The sequence below is a fragment of the Mauremys reevesii genome, linkage group 6 (genome assembly GCF_016161935.1).
Source record: "Mauremys reevesii isolate NIE-2019 linkage group 6, ASM1616193v1, whole genome shotgun sequence".
Classification (NCBI taxonomy): domain Eukaryota; kingdom Metazoa; phylum Chordata; order Testudines; family Geoemydidae; genus Mauremys; species Mauremys reevesii.
In genome coordinates this window covers 92,616,520-92,637,119 of record NC_052628.1, presented here as the reverse complement: position 1 = coordinate 92,637,119, position 20,600 = coordinate 92,616,520, and the positions used below count along the sequence as shown (strand labels likewise).

The following is a 20,600-nucleotide window of genomic DNA, read 5'->3' as shown; positions in this document are numbered from 1 at the left end:
TTCTCATTGACTTTGAGAAATAGAAGTTATATAGGGACGTTTGAGGGCAGATTGGGTTCCAAATATTGATTGCTTACCTATTATGGAATACTTTGATATTTAAAATATATAATGGTTTTCACTTAAATAATAGTAATAATTTGCTAAATTTCACAGTGTACAGCTGGTTGTAGATATGGTCAGTTGCTACTGTCTCTGCTTATACAGACAGCATTGGTGGGAGCTGGAAATGTTTGCCATTGCAATATAAAAATTTGCAATTTGTTTTTCTTATGAAATTTTAACCTTTTGTTAAATTTTCCATTTAAAAAAAAAGAAAAATACGATTTCATCTCTTACTAGTAGCGATGATTTTTACTTTGTCCTTAAGTATGGAGGTTAACGTCCCTTATATAAATGTCTATCCTAGCTGCAATAAAAGTAGATTGTATTCTTGTTTATCATATAGAATCCATTATTGAATCCTACAAAGTTGGTTGCTTCACTAACATTCACAGGTTAATTATTCAATTTGGAATAAATATTTTAATTACTTTCAGATGTATTTCCTTTAAATTTATTTAGGTGACCTATATATTCTCATTATAAGAAAAAGCGCCCAGTTGCCTAGCTATATACCATTCCATGTTTTATATATCTTAATTATGCTCTTAACAACTACCTACGCTAGATGGTCCTCGTCTTTTTAATTTCTGATCATGTGAAAATGTTTCTATGCCTCTAATAATTTTTATTGTCCTCCTCTAGACCTTTTGTTTTTTGAGGTAGGATGATCTAAACTGAACACAGTAGTTGAGTCCTTTGTTGCTACAAACATTTATAATATATCAGATGCATTTATATCCTCAAATTATTATTGTATCATGGTTGGAAGAAATGCTCATTTTCTGTACTGGCATTACATAAAAAACCGGAGCCAAGTCTCTTTTTATTAATCACAAATCTATTTTATTGCCTTCCACTTTATACATGATAATAAAAATAATTGGTTCACAAGCTATTTCAGTGCTTAATGTCAACATAATACATATTGAATGTTGTTTATTATTCCACTGTCTTTGTCTGCATTGTTAATAATAGCTGTTGACACAAGGCTATAATTTAAACAAACACATTTCAGACCAGTCATTTTGTCCAATGAGCATGGACATCATATATGTTGGACAGGCCTGAAATTTTGGTTCTTTCATCACAAATCTCCATACCTAATTATATCCCTGATCCTGCAAACACTTACACTTAAGCTTAATTTTTCTACCATGAGTAATTCCATTGATCTCAATGGGACAATTCACATGAGTAAAGAGGGGGACAAGGACAGGAGCAGAACCAGGGACTGGTGTGGAGGAAAGTAAGGAGAGGGTGGCTAGGGATCAGATGGATATTTTGGCTGGGTGGCAAAAAAGGCAGGGCCTGTGGAACAAGGACTTCAAAGTTGAGTGGAGGGGACCTCCTTTGAGTTTCTGCATCAGCACAATGTATCTATGGCTATGCCCCAGTAAATGACATCCAGATCTAAGGGATTATTTCAGTTTTTGACAGGGTAATGGGAAAGCAGTGAAGTGGGTAGATCTCATTTGTGAATGTTGAACAGCACAGCATAAAAGAGGGAGATTAATCTGGCATACTGTGAAGTGTAACAGAAAAAACATCTGGCTTAAATCTCTCCTCACTACCCAGGTGTAGACTAGGAATGATTTTATTGAAATCAATGAATTTACACTAATGCAGAACATGCCTAAAAGGATAATCAGGCCTAATGTAGCCGTTCCTTTTATCCCCTGTATTAGATGGAAGAAAGAGTCTAGCCAATGGTAGGGAGAGGAAATAAGTTGACTGTGCTAATGACTCCCATATACGTAGTACACAACTAAGGGTTGTAAGGATGCACAAATATACTACTCTGTATAAATCTCAGAAAATTGCCATAAATACTGATTGCTAGTATACCTCTACCCTGATATAACGTTGTCCTCGGGAGCCAAAAAATCTTACCACGTTATAGATGAAACCGCATTATATCGAACTTGCTTTGATCTACCGGAGTGTGCAGCCCCATCCCCCCGGAGCGCTGCTTTACCATGTTATATCCGAATTCGTGTTATATCGGGTCAAGTATCGGGGTAGAGGTGTATAGGTACTGAACCTGCAAATACTTACTTACATGCTTTTCTTGTCTACACAGAGAAGCAATGCGCACTATGGAGTGTGATTTCTAAGGCACACTAACGTGTTGTGCATTAATTGGTCCATGTAGACCCTGGTGGTTCACATTATGGGTTCCTAGCATGCTTTCACGTAGTACTGTTTGAAACAGCACTACATTCAAGTACACTAGGGAATCTTTTGTGTACACCAGCAGGGTCTACACATACCAATTAACACACAACATGTTAGTATGCTTTAGAAGTCACACCCAAATTGCTGCTCTGTGTACACAAGCCCTGATTTAAGTCCTTTTTTAAAAGCAATTGTTAAACTCCCCCTATTGTTTACGAAGGCCCAGATTTTCAAATGGGTATGTCTCTGAATCAAAATTGGGACCAAAATGTACTTGAAATGTATGTGTAGAGAGATGACATTTTAAAACTGTTTAGGTTTCATAGTTAGTCCAAAATAGTAGATCTAGATCTATTTTCTGGCCTATCGGAGGCTTGATGTTCAGTCTGTGTAGTAACATTGTTAGGAAGATGACTATTTCCACGTGAGCAAAGCTTTCTTCCAGATACCTTCTCTTGCCAATCCTGAAGATCATTACTTTTCAGCTAGGTCCTTGATTTGTTGCCTATTTTCATCAAGAAATCTTTCAGGGCTAAACAAACCTGGGTTCTTCTCTAATTTTCTAAAAATAAACATTTCACTGTTAGGTATTTGATAGTTTAATATCTCAATTCTATGAGGTGCTGAGAACCTGTAATTCCCAATGAATTCAATGCAAATCCAGGGTGATCAGCTCCTTGGAGCATCAGGCTCTAAGATATGAAAACACATCTCTAATTTTACTGCTAACTGACTCATGCATGGCTCTTTCTTCAGAACAGTAGAAAATGTGCTTTTTTCTTATATTATAAACATGTTCAGGTGCTGAGAACCTGCAGCTCCCAATGGGCTCAGTTGTGTTCCAATGAAAGCCAGCAGCAAAATTCCTATTGACCTAGTTGCGCCTCAATTCAGGAAAGCATCTCTACCTGGAAAGTATTTCAGCAGGTGCTTAACTTTAAGCATATACTTAAGCCCCACTGAAGTTTAAAGTTAAGTATGTGGTTAAGTGCTTTCCTGAATCATAGCCTGGAAGCCCATTGCCTGTGATGGGAGTTAAGGGTGCTGAGAATCTGTCCCTAATAGTCACAGAATAACAGAATGTTAATGTTGGTAATTTAAAAAAGTAAACCTCTCAATATTTGTTTAGTCAAGACTATTCTTATGTATTTTGCAAGACTGATTTATATTAGAACAGTAAAGTTCTTTAATAAACCAAAGAAAAAACAGAAAACAATAACTGTGAAATGCATCTGATACTAAGGGCTAGTCTACACTAGAAGCACTACAGCTCTCCCATCAGCATAATAAAACCACCTCTATCCCACCGACATAGCGGTGTCCACACCAGTGCTTAGTTTGGTGTAACTTATGTTGCTCAAGGAGGTGGTTAATTCAACCCCCTGAGCGACATAAGTTATACTGCCATAACCTGTAGTGTAGACAAGCTCTAAGAGTTGCGGGGAGGGAGGAACTTAACAAAATTTGTATTTTTATATTATTTTTCCAATATAGGTCACAAGTATTTAGCTTTAAGTTAATGCAGATGATGATCACAGAGCATATAGGTAATAATTAATAGCTTATATAAGAACATAAGAATGGTTCTACTTGGTCAGACCAAAGGTCCCTCTAGCCCAGTATCTTGTCTTCTGACAGTGGCCAGTGCCAGGTGCCCCAGAGGGAATGAACAGAACAGGTAATCATCAAGTGATCCACCCCCTGTCGCTCATTCCCAGCTTCTGGCAAACAGGCTAGGGACACCATTCCTGCCCATCCTGGCTAATAGCCATTGATGGACCTATCCTCCATGAATTTTTGAATCCTATTATGGTCTTGGCCTTCACAACATCCTCTGGCAAGGAGTTCCACAGGTTGACTGTGCGTTGTGTGAAGAAATACTTCCTATTATTTGTTTTAAACCTGCTACCTATTAATTTCCTTTGGTGACCCCTAGTTCTCGTGTTATGAGAAGTAGTAAACAACACTTTCTTATCTACTTTCTCTACACCAGTCATGATTTTATAGTCCTCAATCATATCTCCCCTTAGCTGTCTCTTTTCCAAGCTGAAAAGTTCCACTCTTATTAATCTCTCCTCATATGGAAGCTGTTCCATACCCCTAATCATTTTTGTTTCCCTTTTCTGAACCATTTCCCATGCCAATATGTCTTTTTTGAGATGGGGCGACCACATCTGCACGCAGTATTCAAGATGTGGGCATACCATGGATTTATATAGTAACAACATGATATTTTCTGTCCTATTATCTATCCCTTTCTTTATTATTCCCAGCATTCTGTTCGCTTTTTTGACTGCCTCTGCACATTGAGTGGATGTTTTCAGAGAACTATCCACAATGACTCCAAGATCTCTTTCTTTCTTATGACTGATCTTTTGTCTAGTTTTGATCTCTCAAAGAAGTCACTACATGTAAGGGATTAATCTCATAACAGATATATAGATTCATAGATTTTTAATGCCGTAAGGGACCATTACATCATCTAGTTTCACCTCCTGCATAACACAGGCTGCATAATTTTACCAAGTTCCCCCTGCATTGTGCCAAATAATGTGTGTTTAACTGAAGCATGTCTTTATACAGATTTCATCATGGAGCATCTGAATATTCTGGGTACATACAATCTAAAACTTGTGATAACCTTGCATACTGGGCAACAAAATACAGCTTACTTGTCATAGTTGATTTGATATTAATGGATGAAAACACAGGAATCTTTGGCAATAAAATATCCACTCAATACAATATCTTCAGTGGTACTGCAAGAAAACAAGCATACTAAAAAATCAACCATTTCATGTAGAGCTTGATTCAACTTCCATTAAAGTTAATAGATAGGCTCCCATTGACTTTAATGGAACTTACTTGGTTCTTAGTCAGTTTTTGATTATACAAATTTAATTATGAAGAGAGAAGATGTATTTTTATCTGAATGTTTTAAATTATAAATAAGCTTTACTGAAAGGAAAAAAATGTCTTGTAGATCACTACAAGTAGTACAAATTATTTGTAAAACACTCGGACAATAAGAACCCTTTGTCATTTCTTTGCGTCTTGTTCCTATCTTTCTTTTCATGAAAATGTTATTTATTTTCTTAAGCAACAAAGAAAAAATACCATATAAACCATAGTTACATCCTAATATAAAAATATGTATATTTAGGTGAATCAGATAAACCTCCTGTAAGCCAGTGAGAGCTGTTGAGTGCTTAGCACAGCGATCGACAACCTTTGACACGTGGCTTGCCAGGGTAAGCACCCTGGCAGGCCAGGTCGGTTTGTTTACCTGCCATGTCCGCAGGTTCAGCCGATCGCGGCTCCCACTGGCCGCAGTTCACCGTCTCAGGCCAATGGGGACTGCGGGGAAGTGGTGTGGGCCGAGAGATGTGCTGGTCACTGCTTCCCACAGCCCCCATTGGCCTGGAGCGGTGACCCACGGCCAGTGGGAGCTGCGATCGGCCGAATCGGTGAATACAGCAGGTAAACAAACTGACCGGCCCACCAGGTTGCTTACCCTGGTGAGCCGGGTGCCAAAGGTTGCCAATCCCTGGCTTAGCACATTTCAGAATCAGCCAGATGCCCATCTCTGGATTTAGGATCCTAATTTAGGCTCCAATTTTTTAAAAAAATATTGGCTAAATAAAAATACTCTTAATATGGTGTAATATCTTTAAAAGCTACTATCATCATTATTATGGAAAATTATCAATGTAACAGTTTTTTACAATACAGACTGCAAACTTTTTGCTAAATACTTACCAATGAGGAATCATGAAAGGCATCTAAGATGCATGTTGAACACTTCATAAATTAAAGTTTCAGTGTAGGGAACAGAAGACCTATCTTCAAATCCAGGCAGCCAGCTTGACCCAATTTTCTTATCTGCATGTGCAGAGACAAAAACGAATGTCAGTGAAAGATATCACACCATCTAAAAAAGAGACTTTGATGAGTGCAATACTTTACAAGATGAAAACATACATATTTCAAAACACTCCTAAAGAGAAATTTTCAAAGGGGCCGTAATCTGGCCTCTTGGACTGAATGGACAGAGCAACTAAGGATGAAAAAATGGAAATACATTAACCTGGCTGTAGAACTTACTAGTTGCAAAATAGTTATGCCAGTAGCAGCCCTAGTGCAGATGCAGTTATAGAAAGTGTTTTATACTGGTATAACTTATACTGGTATAAAGCTGAAGAAGAGTGCTCTGTGGCTCAAAATCTTGTACCTTTCACCAACAGAAGTTGGTCCAATAATATCTATCTATCTAGACACTTTTTAGAGTCACTGAGCTTAGTAGCTTAGAGGCTGGTCTATGTGAAATGTATGTGATGTTTCCATTCCAGTTCCCAGTAGACTCCACATAACATAGGCATCACAGCTGGGATCAGAGAGGCTAAGCACTGAGGTCCTTGTTCCCTGAGTTGTGGAGTGACTCCTCTGAACCAATGAGAGTTGAGAGCACTCCCGCCTAACAGGAGGTGCACAGCCCTGGTGATATGAACATGGGCGTCTACCTCTAACTGTTACTTGCTTTTTAGACAGTTCTCTAGGTCAACAGTAACCAAAAGTTTTAAATACCCCAATCAGGTTAGGCTTGAGGCCATTATAAAGGTTCTGTGAAGAAGTTTCTCCTGGCTGCTGCCTCAGCTACATTTTTGTTCCTAGTTCAGTAAAGGCCTTTCAATTCTAGCCATGTTCATCTGGCACTTTTCAGAGTAGCTAAATTAATTCATTGAAAACTAAATGAATTAAAACATCAGATTTAAAATACAGGGCTAACTGTAACAGAAAGTGTGTTTAAGAAAAGGTAGTCCCTGAGTAGTTTTTCCCCCTCACTGAGCTGTGCTGCCTGTTTCTAAGACTGCCCAGCCCTACCAAATTGGAGGAGGATGGATGGCTAAAATGAGCAACTTTAAGATATTATTTTTTAACTATCTTGTCTATTGACACAATTTTGAAATTGTTATTGAAAACGGTTTGTCAGAACTTTTAAAAAGTATGTGAAACTAAAATTCTAATTTTTTCAGAAAAATAATTGGCATTTTTTGACCAGCTGTAGTAATGAATAGACTTGGAGCTGGCCTTCAGGATACAGGTGAATTTCACTCTGTGTGTCTATCACTGTGGTACATGAGTACTTGGAAGCAAGATGGTTGGATGTATCTTGAATGAGATTTATTCTACTCTGATTTATCCCATTTTTACACTGGTGAAAATCCAGTGAGCTTCAGTGAACTCACACCTGATTTACAGTGGTGTGAGTGAATGATTTGTCACTTGGAAGTGGATAATGTTTGATTTTAGAAGACTGTGCTTGCCTGAAATTTTTTGCTTATATTGATTTGGAAGTAACGGAAGAGGAGAAGGACCTCGGAGTCCTGGTTGATCGCAGGATGACTATGAGTCGGCAATGTGATGTGGCCGTTAAAAAAGCTAATGCGGTCTTGGGATGCATTAGGCGAGGTATTTCTAGTAGAGATAAGGAGGTGCTAGTCCCGTTATACAAGGCGTTGGTGAGACCTCATTTGGAGTACTGTATGCAGTTTTGGTCTCCCATGTTTAAGAAGGATGAATTCAAACTGGAACAGGTACAAAGAAGGGCCACTAGAATGATCCGAGGAATGGAAAGCCTGTCGTATGAAAAGAGACTTGAGGAGCTCGGTTTGTTTTCCTTAACCAAAAGAAGGTTGAGAGGAGATATGATTGCTCTCTTTAAATATATCAGAGGGATAAATACCAGGGAGGGAGAGGAATTATTTCAGCTCAGTACTAATGTGGACACGAGAACAAATGGATATAAATTGGCAGTCAGGAAGTTTAGGCTTGAAATTAGACGAAGGTTTCTAACCATCAGGGGAGTGAAATTCTGGAACAGCCTACTGAGGGAAACAGTGGGGACGAGGGACCTCTCTGGCTTTAAGATTAAGCTTGATAAGTTTATGGAGGAAATGGTTTGATAGGATAAAACTATTTAGTCAATAGGTCAATAACGTGCCGCCACTGGTAATTAGTACCGAGGGTCAATGTTGGGATATTGAAAGTCTTTTTCCCGAGTGTCTGGCTGGAGAGTCTTGCCCACATGCTCGGGGTTCAGCTGATCGCCATATTTGGGGTCGGGAAGGAATTTTCCTCCAGGGTAGATTGGCAGTGGCCCTGGAGGTTTTTTGCCTTCCTCCACAGCATGGGGCAGGGGTCGCTTGCTGGATGATTACCTGCTACTTGAAGTCTTTAAACCAGGATTTGGGGACTGCAACAGCTGAGTCAAGGGAGAGAATTATTTCAAGAGTGGGTGGGTCAGCTTTTGTGGCCTGCATTTTGCGGGAGGTCAGACTAGATGATCATAATGGTCCCTTCTGATCTTAAGTTCTATGATTCTATGATTTTAGATGAAAAACTTTTGCATATTTATGGTGGCAACTCAATGGTAGCATGGTTATTAAATCTATTTTCCCAATTATTATTTTGAATCTATGTTGAACTGAAATGCCTCCTTTATATTTTGCAACAGTTATAGTTCTGTATATTAGTAATGGCAAATACACTGAAAAATCAAGGAAAACTTTAAAACAAACCTGCTATTGAGTGTTCCGGAATGTAATGTACTACCAGGATGACAGAAGAGGTCTGTAGCTTCTAGCATTTAGCCGTAAAATTGTTCTAATGTCGTGGTTACACAATTTCATATCTTACCTCTGTTATAGTCTAAGTTCTCAAATTCCACTGAACAAAAATATTCTGAATCACAAAAGAAACAAAATTTGAAGACTGGCCTTCCTAGAAATATTCTGTTGCTGTGCTGCAGAAAGTGGGTGCTGATACAAAAAATAAGCACCATAGATTCTACTTAGTTGTAATACACATTCTCTTGCATAGAGATCTTCTGTGTCTGTCCATTAATCAACATTCATAAGTTTATCTGAGCTGAGAAAATGAAATCAGCCTGTGTAACAATTGGTGAAAGAAAATCAAAGCTATAATGTAGCTGAGAAGGGATTTTCTGTTTTGATTTGGTTGTATTTGCATGTACCAGGCTTGTGATACATTTTGTTAGTTTGTGTGTTCTAGACTTGACTAGTCTCAGCAAACAGCTTTGAAAGGTTGGACTAAAAGCCTTGATGTTATTTTTAAATAGGAATTTTATTTTCTGTAATAAACAGCCTTAATATATAACCAAAAAATACAGAGATTTAAATTTTACAAGACTGAGAACAACTGGAATCAGGTCATTTAGAATCATTACAGATTACTAGAAATGAGAGGGGAAGAATGGTCCCTGGACAGGACTGGCATGGGGGCAGTCACCTTTGCCCCTTTCCTGGCTCCTACAATGAGCAAAGGTCTGGCGGACCTGATTACTAAGCCCACCTTTTTCCCTTTTGCACTGAAATTACTTTTTTTTAAAACTGTGTGGACATTGATCTTTGAGGCTCTGATAGGGCCATGGAGGATACCCCCTTGTGGAAAGAAGGGGAAATACAATTACATTTGGCTGCATGAGTGGTCTGAGTCTGACAGGTGTATGCTGTCTCATGGCAGAGCCTGGTCTGAGAGCCACATTAGGGCTTCTACTCAGGGTAACCAAGCAGAGTCATTGTTCTTTGCTTCTGAGGAAGGCAAAAGTTATTTATCTATGATGTTTTGAGTACTGCTACCTAGAGGGTAGAGCCAGGGACTGTGGGATTCAATATTGAGTAAAATGGCTACCCAGAATGAAGTTTTCTGTGAAAACTCAATGACTCAATTTGTAACTGCCAGTAATACTGATTGTCAGTTTAGGAATATGGTTGGGATTGGGGTTGGGTTAGAGTCAGGGAGGGATAGCCCTGCTCACCTGCTGGAAACCTTGGGGCCACCCACCCACTGATGATGACCACCTCCCCTAGAACGATATCATGCAAGGCCTGTGCGCCCGTGGGCCTCAAATAGAGGGTTAGGGCACTCAGCACTTTTTCAACACCAGGCCCTTAATGACTGTGGTGTTAAAAAGAAAACCTGACAAGCTTCTATATTTTTTTCTTGTACCATAATTCAAGCAGGCTCTTATACCATTAAAACATTGGCATCCAAACTCATCTGCTGAAAACTAAAATATTTCCTGCCAACAAGTCCTGACAGTTTTCCCAGCTTTGTATGAATTTCATGCACAGAGCCTCCCACACTTTATGTTGATAGGAACCTGTATGTAACTGATGCAACTAACTAAGAGCATTGCTTAAAGAAAAAAAAAGGGAGTCAGATTTCACTGGTATTTTTGTCATGTATCTTCTGTAGATTTCCATAGTTTAGCTGTCACATAGCCTATTTACTTTAAAGATGAAACACACAACAGAGTTGATGTAGTCTGCAGAACTTTTATAAAATCTGAGTTTCCAATGAGGTTTAATTTGAGCTTGAGGGGGAACAAAGAAAAAAAACAGGTGTAGAATGGAACTGGATTAACTGTTAAATGGCTCAAATAATACTGAGGAATTCAGACACTTACTCAAACCTCTCTGAACCTTTTTTTGGGCTGGAAATCAAGCTAGGAGTCTCACATGAACAGAAGGAACAGGCACAATCACACTCTCACGAATAATGTCAATGGGAATTTTGCCATTAATGTCAATGGGATAAGGATCAGGCCATTGGAACAGGCCCTTGAGTGCTTCTGCTTTCCACGTCAGCCAAATTATAAATTAATGTATCCCAGAAATACATTATATTTTGCTTTAATAAGACAGTTATTGTCCTGTAACCTAATAAATGCCAATTGACTGTTAAATTAATTGAGCTTTAATAAATTAATTTAATACTAAAGCTAATAATTGGAGATATACCTATCTCCTAGAACTGGAAGGGACCTTGAAAGGTCATTGAGTCCAGCCCCCTGCCTTCACTAGCAGGACCAAGTACTGATTTTTGCCCTGGCCCCCTCAAGGAGTGAATTCACAACCCTGGGTTTAGCAGGCCAATGCTCAAACCACTGAGCTATCCCTCCCCTGTAACTCTATTGTCATGACCATCTTGAAGCTACATAGAGCTCTTCCTCAGATCTCTTACTTTTTAATCATACATTTATTGACATTAAAATGTGTAGGGTTTGTTTGCACTGCACTGGAATTTAGAAACAAAATATATAACTTTAAAAATTACAAGACATTCTAAACTGCAGTTGCATTGAGGTAAAAACTAGTAAAACATTTTTTCTTAATGAAGGGATCACTCATCAAATGTTTTTCAGTTTGTAAACTATTCATGCAAGAACTCTAATTCTAGAAATATACAATACTGAAGAAAATATTATTTATTTAACAGTACCACCACTAAGAAACAAGTTGTTATTAAAAAAGCAATTTAACTTTTAAAAGATTATAAATACAAACATACATACTATGATACAGAATCCTATCCATCAATTTTACCGAATCTGAACATTATTTTTCCTCAAAGTTATTAAAGTGCAGTCTGTACTTTCTTTACAATCCATGCATTTCTTTAAAAAAGTTACTCCTGAAGCTATTCTGCTTTTGGGGGGGGGGGGGAGGCGGGGGTGGTAGAATCTGTTTTGGGGAAAAAAATCCTTTCAAAGATTTTGTTTATGGATTGTAGTGATGATGGTGGGTGGACGGGTATTTTGCAGCCAGTTTTGCTTGGAGCTCCTGCAGCAGTTTGAGGCTGGAATGAAGAACTTTCAGACATTCTTGTGCTACCAAATTTCAGGGGGAGGAGCGACGAGGATGAGTTTATGATGATAGAGAAGCAAGCACTAAATTATAGATGGAGAATGTAATTCACACAGCTATGTGTAAAACATCAGTGTGTTTTCTGAAAAAAGCTTCAAAGAACATGTGAAGCTGCTGCTAAAACCTTTCCCCTCAAAGGAATCACTCTGACTATATCGCAAATGCATTACTCCACAGGAGAGTTTGAAGTTTCAGTTTCTCTTTTTGTACTTTGCCTCCTATTCTCTTTTCTCCTCAGATTCTTATAGTGCTCTCATTACTATAGAATCTGAGCAAATTCCAGTAGTGCATAAGCAACGTGACTACAACCCCCGCATCCCCCACATCTCCTTGCTGTTTATTCTTTCACACATCCTTTTCCCAGGGACTTAAGTGTATGCTATGTTGTGTAGAGTTTTTTTGATCCCGTCTTTTCCTTTCTATCTCTTGCTCCCCATAAATCTGTGTTCTAAACATTTTCATGACAACTAGATGAGAACTGGAACTATCCCAGTGAATCCATAACATATGGATTTAGAAATAACATCATGCATTGCTAAATTGTCCTTTATTGGTTAGCCATTCCCTCTCTTCTGCAAAGAGCAGTAGAAAGGAAATGGTATGGATAGAAGGCATAGAAATGTCAAACCATACTGAATATTACAAAGCATAGCAAAGTTTCAAATAAGGAGGCTTGCTCTTTTCATGTAAAAAATGTGATACCTTTTCACTGAACCAACAAAACACTATATTATACAAGATTTATAGTTAATACAATAAGCAAATTATGAATATCACTTACAGTTTGTACAGCAATAACACTATGCTAAATACTTCCTAGACTTCCTCTGCTTTTGTGGGGTGATTTGGGGTATAAGGGTGCTATTCAATATGAAGTAAGGTTACTTCACCTTCTTTCATTGGAGTGAATGGCCCTGGCTTTAGTGGAGCTTCACTGATTCACAACAACTGAGGATCTGGCCCTTGTCCTTCCCTTCAAATACCAGCATAACTCTTTTCCTCCCTACTTATCTGATACAGCCTCTTATCTTCCCCACAGCCTTTCTGCTCCACCAGTGATGCCAGCCTCAGTGCCCTGTTGATCCATTTCCACCACAAACATCTCTGTGCCTCCTATCATGAAGCCCCTTGCTCTTGGAATAAACTCTTTTCTCTCATCTGCCAAGCTACTTCCTTCTCCTTTAAATCCTTAATGAAGAAAAAAGACCTACTTATTTTGTAATGTCTACAATAAATGGCTTAGTTATATATTCTCTTTCATGTCTTTATTTTCCTTATTTTATATATAGTATGTTGACAAATTGAAGAGGACTCAGAGAAGAGCCACTAGAATGATTAATGGATTGGAAAACATGCCTTTATAGTGACAGACTCAAAGAGCTCAATCTATTTAGCTAAACAAAGAGAAGGTGCAGGGGTGATTTGATCACAGTCCAGAAGCACTACACAAGGAACAAAATAATTAATAATGGGCTTCTCGGTGTAATAGACAAGGTATAAGAAGGTCCAATGGGTGGAAGTTTAAGCTAAGCAATTTCAGACTGGAAACAAAGTGTAAATTTTTAACAGTGAGGGTAATTAATCATTGGAATGATTTACCAAGGGGCATTGCTGGCAATTTTAAAATCAAGATTGGATGTTTATATAAAAGATCTGCTCTAGTTCAAACAGGAATTAATTCAGAGATAGCCTATGTTCTGTGTTATGCAGGAGGTCAGACTAGATGAGGAGAATGGTCCTTCTGGCCTTATTTATAAATCTATATGAAATAGCAACAACTAACAGAACCACCAAGCTGCGCACACAGCTATTCCAAGTACGCACAGTGAATAGAATCTGTCTCTCCCCTTTCTGTGTTAGCAAAGTGGGGAACCCTAGTATAAATGGGCCACCAGCTGTCAATACCATTTCAGCCTTGTATCATCTAACTCTGCTGGCAATAATATATGACGAAATGCTCAAAACACTTATTCTGCCTTGATTTAGAGAGAGCCTCCCTCTATTCAATTTGCCTGCAAGCAAGTGGTGAGAATGTAGGTTAACACATTTTTGTCACAACCCATGAATCTCAAATCCAGGCCCACAAGATGCATGGGAGCTGCCATGCTTCAATCCTCTATGTGGCAACCCACTGGCAACAGTTTACCTGAGACTAATGAAGACCAGCCCCAGTGTGAGGCTCCACCCCTGATGTCCAATTGGCCAAGTTCCCAGAGCAGTTGACTGGCCTGCTGGCCTGACTTAAGCCAGCAGTAGGAATAGAAAGCTTTCTGAACAACTGGGCTCCACCCTCTTTCGGACTGTGTGCTTCCTGTCACCTGCTCCTGCTTCCCCAGCTTGCTCTCCTAGCATTCAGATCTGGCCTGACTCCTGGTGCTGGAATTGTGGTTCCTGACCTCTGAATCATCTCCTGCTTCTGACCTCCCAGTATCCCGACCCAGCTGAATCTTGACTTCTGTCTCATGACTGTGGACTCTGGCTCTGATTATTAGGTCTGGCTGCCCACAACCCACCTGTGACAATTTCCTGTTTTAGTTTTGTTTCCCAATTAATAGTACATGGGTTCAAAAACTCATTAACATAAGTGTTTTGTCTAATGTACAATGTTCTAACATACATTGTACACACAGATATATTTTCTGAGCATGGCAAGAGATCTTATGCAGACATATAGGTCCTTTGTAGTATTCCACATAAAACATGAGACAAATTTACTGAGCCAAGAAATACAGGAGTCAGGAGTATGGCCTAACTTGTTGAGGCTAAATAATCAGTTATTTATTAATAATACAAATCAGCCTGAACCAAATGTTCTAATCTGAGCAACACTGAACTTTAAATCAGAATTCAAGTTGGTAACAACCCCCAATCTGAATTTTGTGATTCAGGTTTAACTCTGCAATATCTCAAATGGGAACCCAGAATCCAAACACTGCCAAATTTTGAGGTTATTCAAAATCTGTACCTGACCCTGGATAAAGTGTTCTGGCTCTGCCTCATTTCCAGTTATTATCGTTTGATTGTTAGGAGTTATGAGAGACAAGGTTATATCCATATTTAGAAAGACTGTGGTGCCCTCTGATGTTTGTTTTTTGAAACTATCCAGAGAGATGTATTTAATGTATGTTTGCTCAATTTAGAAACTATGCTCAGTCACCAATGTCTCTGAGCACATATATTCAGTTAAACACAACACTTTATATTTTTTTCAACAAGCGGTCATTCCGACACACCAGACTCTGGCATTTAAATCTGGGAACTGTAAACTGGGATTTCTAATCTGATTTCAGTTGTTGTAGTTGCTCATGGAGAGAAAAAAGGCCTCCCAAATTCACCTCTGCCTCAGTTAGAGCAGAGGTGAACCCTGACCTCAAACTACAGGAGGTGATGATCTGACCATGACATTTGTAATTTTCACCCCTTTAGTCACCAAATCTCATCCAAAAGCAACCCCCAGGGTGTGCCCATCTGAATGCATAAAACCAGAAATCATCTTTGGAATGACATGGTGGTCACTATTCTGATCTAATCCTGATCCTATCCTCATGTTTGTGGTGGTGTTGTAGTCATGTAGTTCCCACCATATTAGGAAGACAACGTGCATGATCTTTTCTTTTAGCAACTTCTGTTGGTGAAAGAGAAAAGCTTTCAAACTACACAGAGCTCTTTTTCAGGTCTGGAAAAGCTATTCCGTGTCACAACTAAATACAATTGTTTAGCACAAGCACCTGACACATTTTAAGGGACCATTCAAGATGAAGGGGCATGTTAAAACCCCTACAGTCATAGGACCAAAAAAAAATAACTTGTGAAACATTTAACAAACAAACTTTTAACCTCCATGCAGAGGACAGCTATGCAGTCCCTGAAATCCAATCACCAGATAGTGATCAAATCAGCAGACAAAGGGGATGCTACCTCAATGAGGCCAACCAGAAATTCTCCAACAACACTTACTATAAAGGACTCAAGATTCCACACTACAATTCACCCAGCACTTTAAGGATATCATGAAATCCTCCCCCAAACATTACTCCAAGAAAAAATCCTACAATCTCATCCCCACAAACCCCTCCCAGGGATCTTCTACATGCTTCCCAAGATGCACAAACAAGGGAACGCAGGTAGATCCATCATGTCTGGCTCTTACTGAAAGAATATCAGGACTCATAGACACCGTCCTCAAACTACTCACACACACAAGGAGTCAGCTTTCTTCAGGACACAACCAACTTCCTTCAGAAACTCTGCAACATTATCAACCTTCCTCAGAATGCCATCCTTGCCACTAGGGACGTCACCTCCATATTTGCCAACATCCCTCACAATGGAGGCATTGATTCCTGCCTCAGATATCTCAGAGACAATGGACAACACTCAGATATTCCCCCCAACACATCATTAAACTCATCCATTTCATCCTCGCGCATAATAATTTTACATTCAACAATGAACACTTTGGCCAAACCATGGGAACAGCCTTGGATTCGAGGATGCTTTCCAATATGCCAACTTCTTCATGGGCCACCTTGAGGAAGACTTTCTGGACAAATGCACCACAAAACCAGTAATATACCTGAGCTACCACAGTGATATTTTTATCCTCTAGACAGATGACCTAAACTCGTTCATAGATTTCCACCATCATTTCAACAACCACTACCCATTCATCAAACTCTCTCTAGAATATTCCTGCAGCAACATCAGCTTCCTGGATGCTACAATCAGCTTCAAGGATGGAACCCTATACAGACAACTATATAAAAGAATACCACAGATCACCACACTTACCTCCACAGATCCAATAACTACCTCAATCACACCAAGAAATCTGTTATTTACAGCCAGGCCCTCAGATACCACAGAATACGATACAAGGAGAAAGTCCAGGAGCACACTTTAACACACTTAAAACTGCCTTCACCAAACAAGGATGTTCCACCAGAGAAGTAGATCACATCATGGAATGGGCTACCCAAATACCCTGAGAGAACCTGCTTAAACAGAGGGGGGGAAAAAACCTCTGACCACACATCCCTAGTTGTCTCCTGCCACCTCCCCTGGAACCTAATTACAACTTATACTTGATGTACAGCAAGTATATATGTATATAGCACTCTGATCTCACTTCCACCAGTCTTACATGTGTTGTTACATTGAAGTTAATCTAGTGACACTGTAACTCAGTACTGCCAACTCCAAATGTTCTAATACCATGAGCCAGATGCAAAAAAAAAAAAGTCAAATTTGGGGTTCTTTTTACTTGCCTTCTGGGTTTTATGCCTTTAGGGTTCACATTTTTAAGCTTTTCTCTGCAACCATGAGGGTTAGAAACTTATATTGATTATAAAATGAGAGCTGCATTCTCATGTAATAATAGCATTCCAGGATCTGACTCTAAAGGAAAATACCAAATATCATGAGACTCACAATAAAGTCAAGAGAGCTGGCAACAGTGTGGGAGTGTGACTGCAGAGACCAAATGTGATTCCCCCATCTTGGAAGGCAGGGTCTGGATTGCAAGGATAGATCAGCAAACTGCAGATGGCACCAGGCAGTAGGTGCTAGTTGCTGTAATATAAAACTCTTGAATAAAGGAATAATTGTTAAATACAAATTCTCATTGCTTTAATGCAAATAGAATCCCTGCTGACTGAAGCTGTCTGGAAGTGGCCATGAATAAGCACATCTGCCAGGTATCCTGACTCCATCCACTATTTTGGCTACACCGATTGCGTCAGAGACCTCCCCTGTAGCTCAGTGGGGGAGGGCTTTTTAGATTGCTTGAACCACCGTGCCTTCCTTTCAAGCAGACATTTTCACCACGGGGGTCTTGCAGCTTGGCATCTACTATAGTGAAAATCAAGCCTGAGGCATTGCTTTTATAGGTCTGACATGGCATTATTTTATGCATTTTTTCTATATTATATACTATATTTCTCTTTCCCTGAACTCATCTCCTATTACCTTAATATTTAATACTGATCTTTTTTTAATTGGCTGTGCTGAAAAGGATGTAGTATGAAGACACTGCTTGGAAATTGATAACTTTTGCTTCATAGAGCTTTTCACAAGGAAAAGGAATGAAGTTAGCCTCATTGCTTTATTGTTTTTTGTCAACATTTGATCAGGCTCATGTGCTAAAAGCTTTGTCCTCAAATTCTGATGTTATTGCTGACCAAGATGCAAATGGGTTTGGGGTCATGCCATTAACGTTAATCTCCTAAAATATGTTGTGGGGCAAATACTTAATCCTAGTGGGTTTTACATATAGTAAAATGTTTGACTCCATAACTAATAAACCACTTCATCATCATCAATGTTCCTATTACACCTCTGGTGTTTAGGGCAGTGATGAAGCTCCTCCACTCCTGTCTGTTTCTGGCAAGTCTTTCAATGGTTCCCCAGCTGTGCCGCAGGTTTTTCAGCTTGGCTTCCACAGCTCTTCGCCATGTTGTTTTTGGGTGGCCTCATTTTCGCTTGCCTTTAGGTGTCCATCTTATTGCTACTGTGGTGATGGAATCAGTTTCCGTCCAAAGCACATGACCGATCCATCTCCAACGCCTCCTGGCAAGGATGGTGCTCAGATCCTCTTGGCTGCACTGTGTCAATAGATCGTGGTTTGAGATTGTTCTGGGCCAAAAGATATGGAGGATTTTTCTGAGGCAGGTTGTATGGAATGAAGACACTTTGGACTTGTCATACTTTCTTATTCCCCAGCATTCTGCACTATGAAGTAGTGTTGAAAGGACGCAGCTCTGATAAATCTTGAGTTTGGTTTTGGTGTTGTATTTTGATGATTTCCAGATTGTATCTAAGCTCCTGAAGATGTTCCTGGCTTTATTGATTTTGTTCTGGATGTCCTGGCTTGTTCCACCGTCCTGGCTGATGGTGCTGCCCAAGTATGTGAATGTTTCTACATTGGTGAGAACATAATCCTCTATCCGTACTGGTGATGGTGAGGCAATATTAAAGGTCATGGTATTAATGATCATGGTATATTAATGGTATCTGTCTTATTGCAGTTGATTTTCAGTCCAATTTGCTGACTGCGTTGAGTTGAGTTTATAAATTGCTGTTACTTTGTCCCACTTCTTGTTGATCTCCTCATCTACATTCCCCTTCTCTTCATCAGGGTCTGCAAGTGCCTGAAACTGTTCTTTAACTGCAGACCAAAGTCTTTCTGTATTTCAGGGGACTTTAGCTTGTCAATGTCATAACATCTATGTCCCTTGTTTGGTGGACCCACACATCTCAGTTTTAGCTTGATGGAGGCTGTCACAAGATGGTGGTCGCTGCCAACATCTGCACCCCTTCTCACTTTTTCACTTCTGTCAGTGAGCGTTGCCATTTGCCATTGATCATGATATGGTCAATCTGGTTCTTATCTCTGCCATTTGGAGGACACCATGTCAGCTTGTGAATTTCACGATGTTCAAATAGGGTTCTGCCAATGACTAGGTCATTCATATTACAGAAATCAACAAGCCTTTCTCTGTTTCATGGTGCCACATCCATGTCTTCCCATTGCTCTGTCATTGTTTGGGTTGTCCTTACCGACCTTGGCATTCAGGTGTCCCATGATGATAGTTAGGTCATGGTGTGGTACTGTCTCTAACTCTGCCTGTAGTGCAAGGTAGAATTTGTCCTTTACTTCATCACTGTCATTTGTCGGAGCATAGCACTGAATCAGGGTGATATGATGTTTTCCTTTTAGTCTGGCTCTCAGATACAGTTGAGACAGAGATAGTTGAGAATGGTCAGAAGTAAGGGGCTCCTTAGAATCCAAAGGCCTGGTTCAAAGCCCACCAAAGTCAATGTAAAGGCCATAAGGGCCTAAATCTCCTCCCATACTAGTTCCATTGAAGTCTGTGGCATTTCATTAGCATAAAGCCAGCGTAAGTGAGACAAGACTCAAACCCTAATGTTATTCACAACCTAATAACAAAAAGAGCAATAATCTGTCTCAGGCCAGTGAGTTTTTGGCTTCCTCACTCATAGCTCAGTCCGTTGACATCACTTTCATGAAACCAAAATTCTGTGAGTGCAGCAGGAAATGTGAGAATTGCATTCAGTTCAGTTAGCAGTATCAATTCCCACCAACTCATATCACTACTGGAAGGAAACCAGCAGTCCAGACACTATGCAAACCAAAGATATACCAGAAGAATTTGAATCTCTTTATGTTAATTTATACACATCCTCTCTAATAAGAGATAGTCCTATGAAGGTAAAGTCTGAGACCCAAAAGCAGCTGGTGCAGGATGGGGTAGAATAAGTGCCTGAGAACAAAAGCGGGGGTTTCCACTCTCATGCTCCAGCCACTTCAGCAGGACAGAGCTGCTCTTGGGGTTTTTTATTATTATTATTATTATTTATTTCTCTCTTCTGAACAGTTTCTTTGCATCTTTTTTTATCTTGGCAGCATCAAGAAATTTTGGAAGATGATCCTGCAGTGAAACCTAGGCTAGACTGGATGGAACTGTGTCTCCACCGATGAACAAGGTACTTGTACAATGCATTTTGAATGCAGTTCAGATCCATAAACCTCTAATTAAATAATATGCTACCCACATTTAAAGTGAAGCACAA

The 20,600-nt window shown here is 39.5% G+C and overlaps 1 protein-coding gene across 1 annotated transcript in view; it reads right to left on the bottom strand.

Moving 5' to 3' along the window:
- Nucleotides 1-20,600, bottom strand: part of LOC120407795 (cytochrome P450 1A5-like) — a 49,548-nt gene that overhangs the window by 12,527 nt on the left and 16,421 nt on the right. Inside the window, exon 2 of the mRNA XM_039543906.1 lies at nt 6,040-6,162. Coding sequence (XP_039399840.1) covers nt 6,040-6,087 — 48 coding nt within the window. The 5' untranslated portion in view covers nt 6,088-6,162. The remainder of the gene's footprint in view (nt 1-6,039; nt 6,163-20,600) is intronic.